General features: G+C 39.0%; 1 protein-coding gene across 1 annotated transcript in view; it reads left to right on the top strand.

Annotated features, from left to right (window-relative positions):
- The window catches only part of LOC113081075 (neuroligin-2-like), a 144,586-nt gene that overhangs the window by 62,776 nt on the left and 61,345 nt on the right, over window positions 1-20,465 (top strand). Inside the window, exon 3 of the mRNA XM_026253121.1 lies at window positions 18,705-18,758. Coding sequence (XP_026108906.1) covers window positions 18,705-18,758 — 54 coding nt within the window. The remainder of the gene's footprint in view (window positions 1-18,704; window positions 18,759-20,465) is intronic.

Here is a 20,465-nt window from a genome sequence, read left to right on the forward strand (position 1 = left end):
AACTTGTTGAAATTGGACAAAAAAATGACTGAGCTACAGTTTGAAGGCAATAGAGTCAGCAGAGTTGATTTAGAGAAAAATCGAGTTAAAGTTTCGTAAGCAAAATCACCTAGCATCGTTGCATATTTTACTCCAATTCTTATCTTAATAGTAATTAGCCTACTATACTATTAATCACAATATAGCTATTTAATTTTAACTATAAAAAATGAGAACAGATTCAAATAAACAGTTTAATCAAGAGCGAGTGATTCCTTCTTTTGTTTAAATGTATGACTAACATTGAGACAGATCTATATTAAGGCCTACTGTAATCAATTTATCTAATATAATGTTACACAACAGATTTTTCCCCAACTATTAACTAAACGTTTATGTAAGACATAACCGATTATGTTTGTTTGATTCTCAACAAGACAGGCTATTTCACAATAATGTACTTTATTGGGAGATCGTGTACTTTGGAAGAGAGAGGCGAATCTTACGCACGCGCTTTGCAAATGTTGTTTAATTACTATTTGGAGCATTGGGGTCACTATAAGAAGGGCTTAATAAAATTAATTTGTAAAATTCAACCAAAACTGATTTTTTAATTCTTTTGCCTGTAGCTCAAAACTAGACCGTGCGCATTCATACTCAATTTTACCAGCACGGGTCACTTATCTTTCTTGTGTGTGTTCTGTGGAAGAAAGAAAGCCATACAGATTTAGAGTGACACGAGGGTGAGTAAATCATGACAGAATTCTCATTTACGACTGGACTATCTCTTTAACACTACAAAGGACTTTACAGTGAAAATGAAATAATTTTCTTCCTTTGAACTTTGGTGCAGCTTTACCAGACCTTGACTAAGAACATGTCCTTGTCCTTTCCCAGTTATGATCAGTCCACTGCAATCTGGATCAGGACTTGTCAGGAATAGTTTACCCTATGATTCACTTAAAGAGTGAGGCCAGCTGGAAAGACTAAAGCATTCTGGGAAATTACTTATGCTCCAGTATAAGACATACATTTACGACAAATTGGGGTAAATTGATGGAGAGTTAACAAACCAAAGAAGTGACTGACGTTTCAGACTGAGGTAAAACCCCTCAACATTTGTCTTTTTCTTCTCCTCTTCCAGTTCTTTTTTGTCCTTTTTTTTTTTTTTTTTTTTTACTTTTGAGAAAGAGCAAAGTGGACAGATACTCTCAGAGGATGGAAAGAGCTGATTTGCGAGGAGGTGTTTTTCTCCCGCAATTAAGCTTCCAGCCGCCAAGTCGCCCAGAGAAACAAATTATTGACATCAGCAGTAATTTGCAATCTCAGAGCCCTTTTTGCTCCTTTCCTCTCAGTTTTTACCTCTTTTGGTCAGCCAGTGTAGGTGTTTTGTGTTTACAATGGTAATTGTCTTAAGCAATTCTTTCAATTATGAAAGAATGCTTTGTAATTTGCTTTGAGAAAAATGCACCAAACTCATTACCTCAGTATGTGCACTATGTACAGTATATAATGCCTCAGTCATAGCACATCGGCACATTGCAGTCAGACTGAACATCTGCATAGGCCTGTGAGTGTTTGTTCACAGCAAAGATGCCAGTGTTGTTTTCTTGTTTTTTTGACACCATCAGCAGTGCGTCTCTTTTCCTTCCTTCTCTTTCTGCTTCTCTCTCTCGTTCCGTCTTCCAACACTCATTCTCATCCCACATTATCTCTTTCTATGCGCCATTTGTCTTTCACAAAGCCCTCTGCAAATCTGCCGATTCCTAGATTCCCAAATGTGCCAGCTCCCATTTTCCCAAATCCCCAAATTCCCTTTAATCCACTCAGTCTCTCCCAAGCCGGCTCGCAATCCTGCACATTTTAGAACAAATACGTTATCCAATGCATTGTGTTTCAACACCAAATGGTGGATTAATTCCTTCATTTTGAACATAATTAAGCTGTACATGACTATATATATGTTCAGATCTAATAAAGGAGCTCTTTTGTTTAGTTTTACATATGTAGAGTAACTCTGCGTCTTAGAACTGCAGTAAACATATACAGATCTTATTGTACAAAAGTGTATGCTGTACTGCAGTTGATCCATGTGAGAGTTAAAAGAGGGGGTGGACAGGAGATCAAAGCTGCATCAGTTACTATATGTGGGGACCATCCCTGCCCCGAACTGCCCCAGGCAATTTATACAGCACTATATAGTCTCATTATTTGTCTCCCTTTGTTCTTGTTCCTCTGACTACATATAGTGACATCTGTTATAGCCTCTTTTAGAGTAAACTAAAGCAGAATTCCGAACTCTCAGATGCAGCTAGATTTAAATATTTTATGTTTTTATAGGACGGAATTGATCTCCATAATTCCATTTTTGAAAGTAGTTTTGATCTGAAATACAGCCAAATAAATATTATAAAGTATTTGTGTACGTTTTCTTTTTTCAGTATATTTTAAAATAATAGACTGTAATTTATACCTGTGATGGCAAAGTTGATTTTTCAGCATCTGCTCCTGTCTTAAGTCTCACGCGATCCTTCAGAAATCATTCTAATATGCTGATTTGGTGCTCAAGAAACATTTCTAATTAAACAGTTTTAATTTTGTTGGGGAACAGTGATGCATTTATTAAGGATTCTTTGATTTAAAAAAAAAGCTCAACAGAACAGTGTAACAGTGTTTAATTGAAATAGAAACATTCTGTTTTGTTGTCCTTGAATTAAAGTCTTAATTTAATGTCAAACATCAACTAACCCCAAACTTTTTTTTTTTTTCCCGTTATCTGTAGGAGTCATTAACAACATGGACATTTTCCCTTTTTTTTTTTTTTTTTTTTTTTGATAAAAAAATGTGGAGCCTATTATTATTATTATTATTAAAAGCCTAGTTCTGGTTTTGGATGCCCAAATTTATTTTCTCTCATTTGTTGTCTGGTGTTTATGGCAGGGCTGAGAATGCCTGGGGAAAAAATAACTGAACCTGTGGGAGTTGTTTGAAGGCTAGAGGCGGATGGTCAATCAGAGGCATGTGTGAGCAGGACTGATGGGTTAGTTTTAGCATGACTGTGCACTCTGCAGCCCACCTGATACTGTCACCATCCTGTCTACTCACTCTTCTCTGTCAGATCCATTTGACCGAGAGAGATTTTCTCATTTTTTAAACCAAAAAAATAGATAAATTGATCAATAAATCGACAAGCAAGTAAAATCTGAATAGATTGGCTTTACACAAAGCAGATATACTGTAATATGATTCTGCCTCAAAGAGCTACAATAACATACCATATATTGAAGGATCCCAAAGGCCAAGGAGGTAGAAATGAGAAATGGAAGAAAGAAATGAAGGAACACTTGAACAAAAGATGAAATTCGAATGGCGTTCTTGTTTTCTATGGAAGGGAAATCAAAACTGCTTCGGAGAGCACCTGAGCGTTGGTGTGGAGGGCGTTTTTTAATTAGCTCCTGGAGTATTCTGAATATAGACGGACCGTTTCGGGCCCCTTTGAAGTATTAGAAGCCGAGAAGCACAAAAACAGCTCTGCGACGCATGACAAAAATATATTCCAATATATATATATATTCCAACAGAAGTTTACAGGCTACAGCTGGAGTGTTTGAGATTTTGACTTTTAACGGGGCCGGTTTAGTGTAACTCGGAGGTGGTCTGCTTTTAGCAATGGCATCATTGTCATATTATAACCAAATGAATGTTTAAAGGGAAAAAAATAATTTAGCCTTCTCTCCCCTGAACTACTGTAGCTTGTTCTTTTCCACTGTGTTTGCCTCTTTCACTAAATGAATACCAAAGGAAGGCTTCAAATTTGCAGCAAGGTCAAACCAATGGCTCAGTGTCTCAGCTTGGAGTTTTAGTAGAAAGTAATGAGAGCAAATTGGTAACTTTCCAGCTGAGAACGTGTGCAGGCTTACTTGAAATCATGTGTGTGTGTGTGTGTGTGGAAATCCCAGAGCAGAACTGTTATATTGTTAGACTGCTGGGCCATGAGATTTTGGGGAGGAAGTGTGTGTTAATGAATGTGTCTATAAGGCTGTCAGCTCAAGAGAATAACAAATACTCAATTAAAAGAATGAGATAACAGCTGACGGACACAAGAAAATGAATATGACTTGAGTAATAAAGATGTATAGTGCAAGAATGGAGAACAAATATACTGCAGAGTGAAGTAAATGAGAGAGATGCCGAGAAATGGAGGGAAATTGGAGAGGGAAGGAGATGAGAGCAGATATGTATGGATAGATAACGCTGACACAGAATGAGGGTTTGGCAGGGGACGGGGTCATCTTGGCAACCCCTCAGCTCTTTCTGCGTGTAGCTGTCAGGCAGCACGTCAGAGCAGTGCGAGCGTGCGTTTTGTGCGTTACCAGTAGACTCTCAATGAAGGAATTAGCAAGAGCACTGCCACACACTCTATTTATAGCCACAGAAGAGTGAACCACTTGAGAGAAAGATATTAGGTGTGTGTGTGAATTCTTGACGTAGGCCGTCGTTTTGCAGATGGTGCATTGTGCCGGGTCGTGCCGAGCTTTCTTCCTCTCCTCTCCTCTTTGCATCACACAGAAACTCTTCTCACATGCTAACAAGCTAATTGGTTTGACATCAGTTGTTGTCGGAGGTGTTTGTACAGTTACGGGATTGATGGAAACGAGCTTACTAAACATCCCTATGATTTCTGGGACTGTTACAGAAAGTACCCTGAATGAATGGACTCCATTAATAAACACATATAGATTAGGTGTTTAAAGAAGCTGTTTTCAGGAGCATCTAATTGCTACACATCTAAAATAGAGGACTGTATTCACGCTAATGGCTAAATGCTTTTGGAAATTATTAGTAGTTGATCAATTTTTATTTTATTTTTTTTTGATAGCCAATATACATATATCAAACTTTTTAATTTAAGAATGTCTACAAAAAAAAACCTAAGCGTAATAACGGCTACAATTAAATTTACATTTAATTTCCATTGAACGAAATAGGAAACAAATAAAATAAAAACTTTTATTTAAAAATCTATAAAATAAACTGATTTATACTTTAGATAGCAACTTCTTGACTCTTTAATCCTATTATGATCATCATGCACAGAGTTCATGTGTTTTATTCAGGAAACTATTTTGCACCTAACAACTGGATTCGCTGACGTTTGCGAGGCTTTTGTAATTAAATATTAAATAGTTATTCAAAGGCTGTTTAAATGATGCAAATGTGTATTTTCTGAATGCCGACGGTATATTGAAATAGTATTATTGTGTTCACTTTCTTTCTTTTATTAGACAGAAATTAGAGCTCCCCCCACATCTGCAATTAGGCAATGGGCTTCTCAGTGATTCTGACACTTGTAGGCCAAAAGGAAAAACACATTGGCTAATGCCGATAATTACAAAATGACAGATATCTACTGATGTCTGGTCTTGGCCTTTGTGATATATATTGGCTTGCCACCAGAAATGAAGTAGAGGTTTGGTGTGAAATTTGAAGGAATAGTTCATTACAATTGTTTTCTCATTATCATGTAATTTCAAACCCTTGAATGATGTTGTTATAGTAAGTTATAAATGATGAATAGCATGGTGTCAAGCTCAAAATTTAAGCCAAAAAGGCCCCTGTAATGCATTAAAACTCCATACTCATCGGGAAGAAGGAGGCGGGAACCGGCGCACAATCAAAACCATTTTAATAATTGAAAAATAAACACAAACTAGCGCACCAGCCCCTCACGGCCGACTGGTGCGCATAAATAAAAAGGCAAACATAAAATAATGTCCCAGGCCTGGTCCTCTCTCGTCCTTCACGGTCGTCACTCCAGTTTTATATCCTTCCATCTCCTACGTGGGACTCGAGACAGGTGGTGGGGCGCAGGTGCAGCTCATCTCCATTTACTACACCTGGCCTCACTCCTCGTGCCCACGTCTCTCGGCCCCGCCCCACTCGTCACATACCCCCATCGCCCCTCGCAGGCCGGGGGGTACTCCCGAGACTGCGCTCTACCCCCCCCCCCCCCTGCAGGAACCTGGGGGTACGACAGACGAGGCGAGAGAAAAGGAGATGGAAGGAGGAGCGACAGGGACGAGAGAGGGGAGAGAGAAAAAAAAATAAAAAATTCCGGTTCCCAGACGCACTGCTGCTCGGCCCTCCACCAGCTGGGTGATCTCCTCCGCGGTGCCTTGCGGTGGCACTGGACGGCCCTCGGCGGACGGCACGACACTCCTCCGCCGCCCGATGGACGGCGACGGCTCCTCCGATTTTGGGCAGCGGCAGGAGTCCCCCGTTCCCTGCCCCTCCGGATTCCATCACGGAGGCAGCAGGCTCCGGCCCCCTGGCGAACGGCGCCGACTCCTCCGCTCCCTCACGGACGGCAGCCGCCCCTCCATATCGTGGGCGGCCGGCAGCGAGCTCGCCCGTCCCCGGCAACTCGCTCCAGCCCACCGCCTCGAGCGTCCATGGCGGCACACTCATCGCCAGCTCGAGGGCACCGCGGATTCACCTCAGCGGCGAGGGATCTTCAGCAGCGCGTCCCTCCTTCTCCCGGGTTTCGGCACCACTGTAATGCATTAAAACTCCATACTCATCGGGAAGAAGGAGGCGGGAACCGGCGCACAATCAAAACCATTTTAATAATTGAAAAATAAACACAAACTAGCGCACCAGCCCCTCACGGCCGACTGGTGCGCATAAATAAAAAGGCAAACATAAAATAATGTCCCAGGCCTGGTCCTCTCTCGTCCTTCACGGTCGTCACTCCAGTTTTATATCCTTCCATCTCCTACGTGAGACTCGAGACAGGTGGTGGGGCGCAGGTGCAGCTCATCTCCATTCACTACACCTGGCCTCACTCCTCGTGCCCACGTCTCTCGGCCCCGCCCCACTCGTAACAGCCCCATAGTAACAGGTTTGATATCATCATCTTTTGTTATGAGACGCTCGATGTTGATGCAATTGGCTTGCCATCTACGCTGTAGCCACTGTATTTGATTTAAAAGCTTCACCAGAGGGAAATACTTTTTCTAATAATTACGGGTGCATCTCAATAAATTAGAATGTCGTGGAAAAGTTCATTTATTTCAGTAATTAAAATCAAATTGTGAAACGTGTGTATTAAATTCAATGCATACAGATTGAAGTAGTTTAAGATGATTTTGGCTCACATTTAACAAAAACAATAAATTAGAATACTTCATAAGACCAATAAAAAAATGTTTCAGTGAATTGTTGGCCTTATGGAAAGTATGTTCATTTACTGTACATGTACTCAATACTTGGTAGAAGCTCCTTTTGCTTTAATAACTGCCTCAATTCAGCGTGACATGGAGGTGATCAGTTTGTGGCACTGCTGAGGTGGTCTGGAAGATTCTTTCTGGGGTTCAGGTCTGGTTTGCTGGTCAGTCAAGCACACCAACACCATGGTCATTTAATCAACTTTTGGTGCTTTTGGCAGTGTGGACAGGTGCCAAATCCTGCTGGAAAATGAAATCAGCATCTTCAAAAATCTGGTCAGCAGAAGGAAGCGCTCCAAGATTTCTTGGTAATGGCTGCAGTGACTTTGGTTTACAAAAAACACAATGGACCAACACCAGCAAATGACATTGACCCCAAATCATCACAGATTGTGAAACTTACACTGGACTTCAAGCATCTTGGGCTATGAGCTTCTCCAACCTTTCTCCAGACTCTAGGACCTTGGTTTCCAAATGAAATACAAAACTTCTCATCTGAAAAGAGGACTTTGGACCACTGGGGAACAGTCCAGTTCTTCTTCTCCTTAGCCCAGGTAAGATGCCTCTGACGTTGTCTGTGGTTCAGGAGTGGCTTACGGGAGGAATACGACAACTGTAGCCGAATCCATTGACACGTCTGTATGCCTTGACTCCAGCCTCAGTCCATTCCTTGTGAAGTTCACTCAAATTCTTGAATCGATTTTGCTTGACAATCCTCGTAAGGCTGGCGTTTTCTCAGTTGGTTGTGCATCTCTTTCTTCCACACTTTTTCCTTCCACTCAACTTTCTGTTAACATGCTTGGATACAGCACTCTGTGAACAGCCAGCTTCTTTGTCAATGAATGCTTGTGGCTTACCCTCCTTGTGAAGGGTGTCAGTGATTGTCTTCTGGACAACTGTCAGATCATAAATCTTCCCCATGATTGTGTAGCCTAGTGAACCAAACTGAGAGACCATTTTGAAGGTTCAGGAAACCTTTGCTTGTGTTTTGAGTTGATTTGCTGATCGGCATGTCACCATATTCTAATTTGTTGTGAATTGGTGGGTTTTTGTTAAATGTGAGTCAAAATCATCACAATTAAAAGAACCAAAGACTTAAACTATTTCAGTCTGTGTGCATTTAATCTATTTAATAAACGCTTTTCATACGAGTTGAATTATGACATTCTAATTTGTTGAGATGCACCTGTACATACAGTGTCTGTTCCTTACATAAAGCTATTATACGAGTTCAGTAGACTTGGAATAAAGTGCATGAGTTAGATTACTTTTATGGTGCATTTTGATACTTGACAGCCCAGGGTCACTTAAAACTAGTGTTACTTTAATATCATTGAGATTCAACTAAAAAAAATGTTTTTACGGTTGACTACAGTAATGACAAGAATATTTCTTTTTCACAGAAAAATAAGATCATACAGGTTTTGAGCAGCAAAAGGGTGAGTAAATAATAAATAATGACACATAAATAACTATTTCTTTAAGTAGTTTCTTTGTCTTGGGTGGTAACAGGCTTCAAAATGCCACCCTGCATCTTTCCTCTTACTCATAGAAAAACATGTAATACGCATACATGCAGAGCCATTGCCCTCTCATTTCCTTTCTGTTACTCTGTCTCTCTTTCCCTCTCTTTCCTCCTGCTGCTTTCTTCTCTCTCTCTCTCTCCGTGTAGCTCAAAGGGCCGTCTCTTCAGTGCCTGCTGCAGCTTAGGCGGCAAGTGGCTGTGAATGCAAATTAGATTCAAAAACAGACACACACACACACACACACACTCATACACGCTTGTACCTCTCCTGGTGCTTCGGAGAAGGATGAATGTGGAAGTAGAAACTCTGGGAGAGGCAAAGAAGGAAAGAGCTCTTGGGGCGAAAGATGGAATAAGGTGAAAATAAAAAGGATAGGAAGTTTGAGAGTATGTCAAGAGTGAACCGGTCTGACCTTATAACAGTTTTTACTGTGTGAGGGGAAAAAAAGATCTGGTACACGTCCAATAGGCCGGTCCAGATCTATGCTGATTCTGTGAGGAAATCTGCAGATTTCTGTGGAATGAAGGTATTGAAACTGTTACCGGGGACGTAGCTGGAGGAGAGCGGGAAGGGAAGGAAAGGGAAGATGTTGGCGTGGTGGAACATCGTCAGTGACATGTTCTATTTTGATCCATGTGATTAGCGGCTGCTTTTGTATGTTTTAACAGGATTACAGCAACGTCAGCGAGAAAAGGAGAAAAACAATAGTCATTTAAAATGAGCTAGATTACATTAAATCAGCAAGATTAGCCTGCATCTGTCATGTGTGCACTCATACACACAATCTCTCACATTCACACACAGACACACACGTTACAGTCATTAATAGGCCTCATAAGTCACTATGGAGTGTCACAAACCATTACTGCAGAGTTTTGATTGTTTTTGCTCTGCAAGACACTATATGATTACAACCTTACTTTTCTAATTATTATGAATGCCGATATTAGAATCTCATATTAATTATGAAAAGATATATTAATAATTGGTTCATTGAGATTTGTTCGTAAATTAAATTTTCTACTGTATTTTTAGCTGCATATTTGTGTCAAACAGTACAGACCAAAAACATAAAGATCTATCTATATGTACCTTATATTTTAATACCGTAATGCAAGCAGTGTGCCATATGTCACCACACTGAGGTAAAAGTTGGTGTGTGTTAGTCCTGACAGGTGTTTTCTTCAGATTTGACTTAAATCAGGGATGTCCAGTCTTGCTCCTGGAGGGCCTTCAAAATTAAACACACCTGAAAAAAAAAAAAAAAAAAAAAAAAAAAAAAAATTCTAATATGCTGCTATGCTCAAGTAACATTTCCTATAATTATCTGTGTTATAAACAGTTAATATTTTGTTGAATATTTTTTTCAGGAAATCATAATATAATTTTAAGGACTCTTTATTGAATAAGGTTTTTGCCTTCACCTAAGATCAATTTAATGCATCTTTGCTGAATGAACATTTATTTAATAAAAAATAAAAAATAATTACTCACAAAATTGAAGCAGTAGTGTATATATCATACACTGGAATTACCCCATAGATTTTATGAGATTTATGCTAAAAGAATTGAAATTATCAAGCAATGCAAATGCAAATACATGCGGTGAATACAATCTCTGTGTCACCAGTTATGCTTTTCAAATATACGTATAATCGATTTTGTTTTAAGGATGCTTTGATATACAGTATTAAGTCAAAAGATACTAATTGGGATTTTTAAAATCTCTCCAGTAGTGGACCGTTTAAGGGCATTTTTTCTCAGAATATGATATTACAGCAGTGATTATAATGAGCTCTTGGCTCATGTCAGCTGTGTGCAGGATTTGAAGTCTAATGTCAGTCTTATGACAGCTCTTTATGACTGAGCAGGCAGATAAATCGCAGGGCATCGTGTTTCTCTGGAGACCCAGCTTTAATTCCATGCGGCGAGGGTTACCGGGGAAACAGTTTTAACCTTCATGCTGTCTGCATCTCCAGCACACCTAAATGTCATCCCATCCAGCTCTGCTGTTCAAATATTCCTCTTTCACACATTCACTCCATCCCACCTTATCTCTGTGTCTCTCTTTCTCTCTGTCTACACCAAACACTCCTTCTTCCATTTTTATTCAGCCTCCTATTGTTCTCTATTTAACATTTGTGCTCTCTTTCCCTCTCCAAATCTACCATATTACCTTTTTTTATTAATACTGTGGCTTTTTTGACACTACTGTGATAGTAATATAACAGGGTTATATAAAATCAGTTGCAGGTTCTTTACCCTTTTTCCAGCACAATATTTAGGTGTTTCTACTGTTTATTTATTGATATATTAAATTATTTAACATGATTAATTTGATGTTTCTGTAAGTTCTAATCCAGAACTTCACGTTCTTTAATCATTATCGGGAAGAAATAACAAATATTTAATAACAATTATTTTTCAATTTGGTAGTTTAACCCTTTAAATCCTGAGGGCATTTCTGCCTCACTGAATTTTTAGTTTTTTTCTGAGCAACATACACAAAAATAATGACTCATAACTCGAAGACTGAAGCAAGGAGAGTCAAAAGTTTGGTATCGTTTGATGAAAAACTTTCTGTACTTTCAGGAAAAAAATAAATATTTAATTTGGACATTCTGCTGCTGAGAAATACCTGATAAAATGTCAGCCAAAATGTACGTGTTCAAGATAATTTTTTCATATCTGTCTTATTTGACATTCACTCTAAAAAATAAAGGTGCTTCACGATGCCACAGAAGCACCTTTCTGACTAAAGCCTGGAACACACCAAGCCAACGCAGACGAACTAGTGGCAACGAAAACAGATTGCAGGATCGCCTCACGTCGGCAGCGTCTGTGTCCAGATTTGCCCTGACACACCAAGCCGATTCTCGACACCTGACGGCCAACTAGCACGTCCGTTCTCCACCTGCGTCGGAAATACCTTTCCGTACCAGCAGGTGGCAGTAGTCTTGGAAGTAGTTACTCAAAGCGGGAAACCGGAAGAAGCTACAGGGATACAAACCATATACAAAGATAAAGCAAATCAGAGTCTCACCATCCACAGACGGATTTGATTGTTTGGAAATGACTGACAAGTTGCAAATGGCACTGGTGTTGTCAGCCCTTGGTATTTTGCTTGTGGAAAAGGAAAGAAAGAATCGGACAAATGATAATCACGAGAAATGCAAACAAATGAGAGAGGCAACTATGTCCCCGTTGACTTCATTGTTTATATGCTCCGTCACTTCCGGTTTTTTTTTCCTAGCGTGCTGGTTCGCTGGTTGAACAGCCAATCAGAATGATCAGATGGCCCGACTGGCGGACAAGCTCCGACGCCGATTCAACATGTCAAATCGGCCATTACAAAGCCGACAAGAACCAATTTCAGCCGACAATGCGGAACACACTGAGAAGATTTAGTCGGTCGACGCTCGAAAACTGCCCGACGGCCGACCATCGGCTTGGTGTGTTCCAGGCTTAAATGGTTCTATCAAGAACCTTTAACATCTGAAGAGTATAAAATGGAAAGAAAGAAATGGTTCTTTAAGGAACCTTTGACTGAACAGTTAAAAAAGTGACTCATAACTCCAGAACCGTAGCAAGGAGAGTAAAAAGTTAGTTATCGTTTGATAGGAGAAAAAAAAAATTGCTTTGCATTTTAATATTCTCTTTTTGAGAAAAATTTTTTGACGTTCAATATCTCATGAAAAAAATAAGGTAGTAGAATTTTTTTTTTTTTGATGTTCTCCAAAATATGTGCTGTATGTGAATTAGCTTTCTTTCAACCCTGTACAGTTTTGAAATTGTTGCTTTGAATTTGAAGTAATGGCTCACTCAAGTTTAGTCAAAGCAAATTATACTTGTTTTATTCTTCTTCAAGAGACCTTTCAAATGACATACAGTATGACACATGACTATCTGAGCTGTGTGATGTTTCTGAACTTCTAAGATTTAAAATGATACCTAATTATATGTATTAAAAAAAGTTATATAAAAAATAAAATACACAGAAATATTCTATGTTTTACATTCTGCTTGCCAAGTGTTCAGTGGACCTCTCCCACTGATTTCTTAAATTCAAGGGTTTAGGTATCAGTTACACACGCAAGAAGCAATGGATTGTTGTGATTTTGGACTCCCTTCGATCGTGATAATCTGCTGTAAATAATAATATGCCATTTTCCACGATGTTTCATGTGTCACGAACTGACAAGCGTAAAAGCCATGAGAAAGTTACACCATGTGTGCATTTGGGGTTTTATGTGTTATAACTCAATGACGAATATCTTTTGATCTAAATGACAGATTATGGTATGACTGGACTCATTTTAATGAAAATAATGACATTTTCCATGATCTATGCATGAAGTTTCTTGAAGTTATGAATGAAAACGAAGCCTATATTTTTCTTAATTAAATGGTTTAATGTGTGTGATAACATAATAAGGAATATCTTTAGATCTAATTAACAAATTATGATAAGTTTGGGCTCCTTTTAATCAGGAGAATTTTCAATGATCTATGCATGTTTCCTGAAGTTGCAAATAAAAGTACAAGTGAAAGTATGGTTGATTATTCTGTTGCACCTCAAGCACACCCGTCTGGTTTCATGTGTTACAGCTATATGAACCAAATCTTTCGATCTGAACGATGGATTAAAACGGAGAATTTTCCTGAAAATAATTCTTTTTTTTAAGATCTATGTATGTTTCATGTAGTTACGAGCTAAAATGGCACAGGCCTGCAACCTCTGATTTTTTTGCTAAGCTACATGTCCTAATTCTGTTTTATGTGTTATAGCTCTATGAGTGATATCTTTAGATCTGAACGATGGATTATGGTGAGTTTGGGTGTTTGTTTTTTTCCTTTTTCTGCAAATAATGAAATTGCCATGTTCTATGATATATGCATGTTTTATGAAGTTACCAGCGAAAATGCTACGTGACAGCTACATGCAGCCTGTGCAAGTTATATGTGTGTTATAAACTATTGAGGAATATTTTTAGATATAAATGAAGGATTATAGTTACTCATGATGGTTCTTCTAAATCAAGACAATCTGCTCTTAAAATTGGTGTCTATTTTCCCACCATCTGAGCTTGTTTTATGAAGTTACAAGCAAAATGGTGCCTTCAATATCTTACTTTCATATGGGTCTTGGGGTGACTTCTTGTACAAAAACCAGCTCCAGTATATTTAAAGCCCCAAACAATTATGCTTTTATTATTCTACTCAATGAGACGTTTCAAATGACATATGACACATGACTATCTGAGCTGTATGATGTTTTTTAGATATTAGAGTTAATGGCACAAAAAACTTTGTTGATCAAGGCATTGATTTACCCGGAGATGTCCCGCCGGGTTTAAAGGGTTAATGAGACCCCCTGATTGAGAACCAATGCTTTGGAGTTCAGTGTAAATATCATGACATATGAATATGACAATCATTCAGTACCTTGGGTATATAAAGACACTTTTCCCCCTACGCTGTGTCCAAAAACTTAGGCAGCTGACTTGTTGCCTTGCCTTATGGGCACAGCCAGAGTTTTAGTTCAAATTGTGTTCCAACACACCTGGATGTAATTTTCACATAAAACCAAAGACCTTGATTAGTTTATTCGGGTGCTTTTAATTAGATTTGGAGCTAAATGCTACAAAAGACAAATCTCTTAGGAGTCATTCTTGTCTACATCTGCTCTGGCAGTCAAACAGTCTGTGCTGAAACATTACTGTCAATCAAACTATTGTGGGAGGGGCCTGTCTGTGTGATGTCACAAAGACAGGCATCTGAGATCAGCTCGATTTGAGAAAGGGGTAAATATATATATGTTTTTAAATCTACTGTCTGATACTATTACTGTACCATTTTTGTGTCTCTGTTTTAATCGATCTCTTATCTAAATAAAACTAAATCCATAAATAAATAAACAATTGTTTGTTTATTTGAAATTACATAAAGATTTACTGAAATAAAATAATAAAAATCTGAAACTCATTTTTTTTTTTTTTTTTTATCTGAAACCTAAGTAAATAGGAATAAAAATTATATACACATATGTGACCCTGGACCACAAAACCAGTCATAAGGGTCAATTTTTATTTATTTGTTTCGATTTTTACATCTTTTAATAAGCTCATCATAAATAAACTTTTCATTGAAGTAAGGTTTGTTAGTTTATGACAATATTTGGCTGAAATACAACTATTTGAAAATCTGGAATCTGAGGGTGCAAAAACATAATAGTAAATAAATAAATATTGAAAAAAATCACCTTTAAAGTTGTCCAATTCATATTACTAATAAAACAATTAATTTTGATATATTTACAGTAGGAAATGTACAACATATCTTAGAATACACTAATGATTTTTTGGCATAAAAGAAAAATCAATAATTTTGACCAATACATTGTATTTTTGTCTGTTGCTACAAATATACCCCAGCGACTTAAGACTGGTTTTGTGCTCCAGGGTCACATATAAAAACTAATAAAAACAACAAAATATACAGCTAAATTACTAAAACTTCAATAAAAAATAAAGAAATGGACAATATAAAAGATAATTCAGAATATTAATAAAAAATGTAATTGTATCTCAGTGATACCCAAAGACTGCTACATATTTCCTCTCTCTATCAAGGATCTTCCTCGCCACTTTAACAAAGCAAAAGAAAAACCTCAACTCATTATAGACCCATGCTGGACTGTGACAATACTCTGTTTAATAGAAATGCCTCTAATGCTAAATCTAATTCTCATTTACATCTCCCCATGTCGTATAATAGAAGCGCTCTTCACACCAGGTCGGCCAGGCATCTTTAATGCTGTTAAATAGAGCTCAATTATATCCAGTCTATCAAAGTCACTTGGGTGCTCTCTTTCTATCTCCGCTCTAATTTCTACCCATTTCCACTCAGGAGAAGCTGAGAGGCATGAAAACATCAGGTGGAAGCCATCTGGCTATCTCATTCCTCTTTCAAGCTGATTTTCTGAATCACATTTCTGTAAAGAGGGTGAGCCACAGGTAGCAGATTGAACTCATATCCCCCCGTTTGGGATATCAGAGGAGAGGGTAGATTCCTGCTGGAACGCTCCGGTCCACAGACACCTGTGGTCGGCCTGATTACGAGCCCTGACATCTAACACTGAGGGAGTGTGTAATTCGACTGGCATCTGCTGATGAGGCTTGCTGGGTGTGTGTGTGTGTGTGTGAACAGCTCATCCATGCAAAACAGCGACCTTGTGTAACTCCTGTGTAGCGTTCATCTACTTTCGGTCATGTATACTCACGTACACCACTTAGACACACATTTATTCATGTGTATGCATGCTAGGCATGATTTTACATATTTATACCATCCACACACATACAAAATGATAAACAAATTGCCTTGCAAAACCTTCATGCCTTAAACATCTAAACAAAAACAGATAAAGCATTAACCACATTCACACTTGCACGCATACATGCATGTGTGAAAAAAAGCAGAAAAGCGTCACGTGCGCTGTCAAGGCCAGAGGGCACAGCAAGGTCAGCACCAGAAACTGGGGCTGAAATAATAGACTGTGTGAGCACCAAAGAGAATAGAGAGAAGGTAGGCTTTGGAAAACGAGGTTATGAGGAGAGAAATGATGAGGAGAGATGATCAGAAAATAAAACTGGATGGGAGGCGTGCAGCAAAGGAGAAAGAAAATGAATATGAAAGAGGCAAGGGATGGTCAAATTGATTGGAGGAGGATGAATTTGGTGTGCAATATCTCCACCATCTCATCATCATAGGGAAGTCGTGGCCTAATGGTTAGAGCGTTGGACTCCCAATCGAAGGGTTGTGAGTTTGAGTCCTGGGCCGGCAGGAATTGTGGGTGGGGGGAGTGCATGAACAGCTCTCTCTCCACCTTCAATACCATGACTTAGGTGCCCTTGAGCAAGGCATCGAACCCCCAACTGCTCCCCGGGCGCCGCAGCATAAATGGCTGCCCACTGCTCTGGGTGTGTGTTCACAGTGTGTGTGTGTGTGTGTGTTCACTGCTCTGTGTGTGTGCATTTCGGATGGGTTAAATGCAGAGCACGAATTCTGAGTATGGGTCACCATACTTGGCTGAATGTCACTTTCACTTCACATTTCACTTCATCCAGGTAAAAACCAGAGAGTGTAAAATAGAAATGAGCCTCTTGGATTGGATGGAATTGATTTTGGAGGGTTAAAGGGCCATCCTGAGACAGTAAGTCTCTGGGGGCAGTCATGGAAAGATAGTCTGACTTGTAGCCCCGAAGATCACGGGTTCGAGTCTCAGGTCTTGGGAGGGATTGTCTCTTCCACCCTCAGCACCACAACTGAGGTGAGACCCTTGACCAAGGCACCGAACCCCAACTGCTCCCTGGACGCCGCAGCATCGGCTTTCCACTGCTCTTGGTGTGTGTGTGTGTGTGTGTGTGTGTTCACGGTGTGTGTGCACATGGATGGGTTAAATTCAGAGCTCAAATTCCAAGTATGGGACACCATCCTTGGCCACACATCACGTACTTTCCTTAATAGAGAGAAACTATAATAATGAAGAAATTTTCATTTTCTTTTTCCTCTTTAATATCGAGAAAGGACAGCCATGTCCAGTAGAGAGACCTCTTCATTATATTTCTATATCTATCCCTCTCTTTTCTGTCTCTTTCTTTGACAGGCACTTTTCAGGTCAACTCACACAGAAAGAAGTCTAAAAGGGGTCTAAAAATATCTTTATAATGCATCCGCTGACAAAAATGATTTGTTTCATGAAGTTACACTCCTTTTTACAGTCCCTTTCCACTTCTGTCTGCACCTGTGATGTTTAGAAAACCAGATTTTCTATTTTGATTGAAGTTGTATTAAATTGATCAAAAGTGACGGTAAGGATGTTTCGAATGTTACAAACGATTTCTATTCAAATAAATGCTGTTCTTTTGACTTTTCATCAAAGAAAAAAAAAAAACGTATCCCAGTTTTCACAAAAATATGACCTTGTTTTGAACACTGATAATAATGGGAATTATTTCACTCACAAAATTGAAGTCACACCCATTGTTTAGTTTAGATTGCAAATTTAGAAACCTGAGACCACTAGTGAAAATATGTTTAGCATAAACCAACAATAAAATGTATTTGAACAAAAACAAGTCTTTGAATCCCAGATTTTCGTTGTGGTCTCACTCTTTCGAATCAAGTCTTTCAAAGGTTAAATGAAATGAGTATATTTTTGATCACAGATGTTTCAGAACACTTCCAGGGTTTGTGAATAAGAGGTGGTTTATTTGGACATTTATTTTGTGCTGTGTTTGTATAGAAAGGCTAAACTCCTCAGTTTACACTCAGAGACACGGTGTGTGTGTGTGTGTGTGTGTGTGTGTGCGAGCACAACACCCTCTGTTCCCGTCTCCCTAGAGGGTGTTTGAGCCGTGTTTGTGTGAGAACATGAACACGTGCCTGGTGTGTTATGCCCTCCTTCCCTCAGGTCCTCTTCTCTACAACCTCTCACATTTTCAAAGCGAGGCGGATGATAGCTTGACCGGAGCACGAGGAGCGACGGAGGAGGGAGGGGGGACCGGGGTGGGAATGGGAATTCTTGTTTTTCATACCTCAGAGGTTAATTCCTGATTCCTCCACATTGATTTTTCCTTCATCCCTGGAGTCCAAACAAGCCGTCGGAACGGTATCAAGTAAAGCTGGTGTTAAAGAAACAGCAAAACAATGGCGAGAGGGAATATTCACAGAAACTTCTTTGATCTTGTAGCTGATTTGTGTCTTGTTATTCTGTGTTTATGATGCTTTTTGTTGGTTGCCTTTGCTTTTGTTTTTTGTCACCTTTTGAACAGAATGAGAACAATGACCTCTTGCTGTTTTCTTGTTTTTTGCTCTTTCTTGTTTTCTTTTTTGATTTTTCTCTTGCCACAGTAATCTTTTTTTGAATTTTCTCTTTTCTCTTTTTCCCTCCTTTTTGTCTTAACCCTAGGTCCACTCACAAAAAAACACGATGAATCGACACTGAACCGGCCACGAGATGAAGGTATTTTTGTTGCATGTTTTTTCTTTTTTCTTGTCTTTTTTTTTTTTTTTTTTTAGTCTCTTTTTGGAAAATTAAAAAGCAACAGTCTTTCTTTGATAGTGTATACTTTTGGTAGAACATATGAACCTCGTGTGCATATATATATGTCTGTGTATGTCTGTGTGCAATGAGCTGAAAAGTTCTCGTTTGACTTTGGAGGGAGATGTGCAACTTCTGAAAGTTGAAGATGAAGGCGGAAAAAACACTGTATCTTCATTAAATGAGAGAAGAACAGTGGTTTTGAAATGTAATACTCCAATAGTGCTGTCTGAAGCACAATTTTACAGCAGTTGCTTTATGATGTTTTTCAAGACTCAGAGTGATTATTAGGCTTTAAACTTATCTCCAACTCTCACAAAGACAAAGAGGTGTTTTCACTGTGCTTTGTCAGTGTGAATAGTTCTCCGGATGTGGTAGTAAAGACCAGCCAATAAATCTAAGAAATAAAATGATACCGTGGGGAGAAAAACCAGAAAAGCACAGATACACACACACATGGATCAGCACATGTTGTCAACTTCTATCTTAGATATTGCTATAAATTTTCATTTTTTGAACTCCTTTCTTGAGAGCAATGTGTGGTTTTTTTAGCCCTGATGTTCTTTCTTGTGTTTACGAAGGACTGTTTTTTTTTTCTTCATCTTCTTCTTCTTCTTCCCTCTTGATATTACTGGGTTTTTTTACCTATAGTTCTTTGGGAATGGGAAAAATTGGGATTGGAAAAGCTAAAAATAAAGAAAAGAGAAGCTTTCCCTAATGCAATTTGACACTCATTGGTTTTATTGCATTGATAAACTGCTGGTTGGGTCCTTGAAAGCTTGTGGCCTCTAGAACTGAATCATTAACCCACTCAATATTCAAGGAAGAATATTTTGCCAGATCGGGTCTGAGAACATTCTGTATGAGGACAAAATGAGGATCTCTTCAATCGGAAACACATGTTTTATGCTATGTGGAATTAAAATGTTGAGATTTGGGGTTTTGTTGGTTGAGGTTTGTCCTGTAATCAACATTGGCCTTCATTTAGCTCCGATAGGTAAATGTATGTGAGTGTTTGTCAGGTGTTTATGGGAAATGCTATTCGTGAACTTGGCAGCGTTAAGCTGCTGAAAACAGGATCGATTTTTTGCTGAGGGAGAAAGAGTGACGTCTGAGCGCGAGTTTATGCATGTGTCTGGGTGAGTGAGTGCGTGACTAGTGTAAGCTTCAGCCGTTGAGACAAAGGTGTGTGTCCACCTGAGCCCAGCTCATTATTCAGACTGTGTGTCACATCATTATCAACGTGAACAAACACTCACACACACTTGAAATTTACAGCTTCGTCCTCGCTTTCTCCCCCGTCTCTCATGCTCTATCTGTGTCACGCAGACTTTATAAACTGTTCAGCACGACAGCCTCGAGCACGTCCTCTTACTCAACCCCAGTCTACAGCACCTCAGTCTAGATCAGGTGGATTGAAAGCGAATACTTTAGGACCCTGAATCTGTGGACTCCTCACCCCTGTCCACAACAGATACAAGCCATCTGTTTAGGGGTTATGTTGTTCATGGCTCACCTCACTCAGGGACTTTCCTTTTCATATATATGAGACTTATGCAACAGAGCAGAAAGAATGTTAGTATTTTTTTATCATTCTAATTTTTGCCATATATATATATATAATCAAAC

This window comes from Carassius auratus, unplaced genomic scaffold (genome assembly GCF_003368295.1).
Source record: "Carassius auratus strain Wakin unplaced genomic scaffold, ASM336829v1 scaf_tig00033084, whole genome shotgun sequence".
NCBI classification, from domain to species: domain Eukaryota; kingdom Metazoa; phylum Chordata; class Actinopteri; order Cypriniformes; family Cyprinidae; genus Carassius; species Carassius auratus.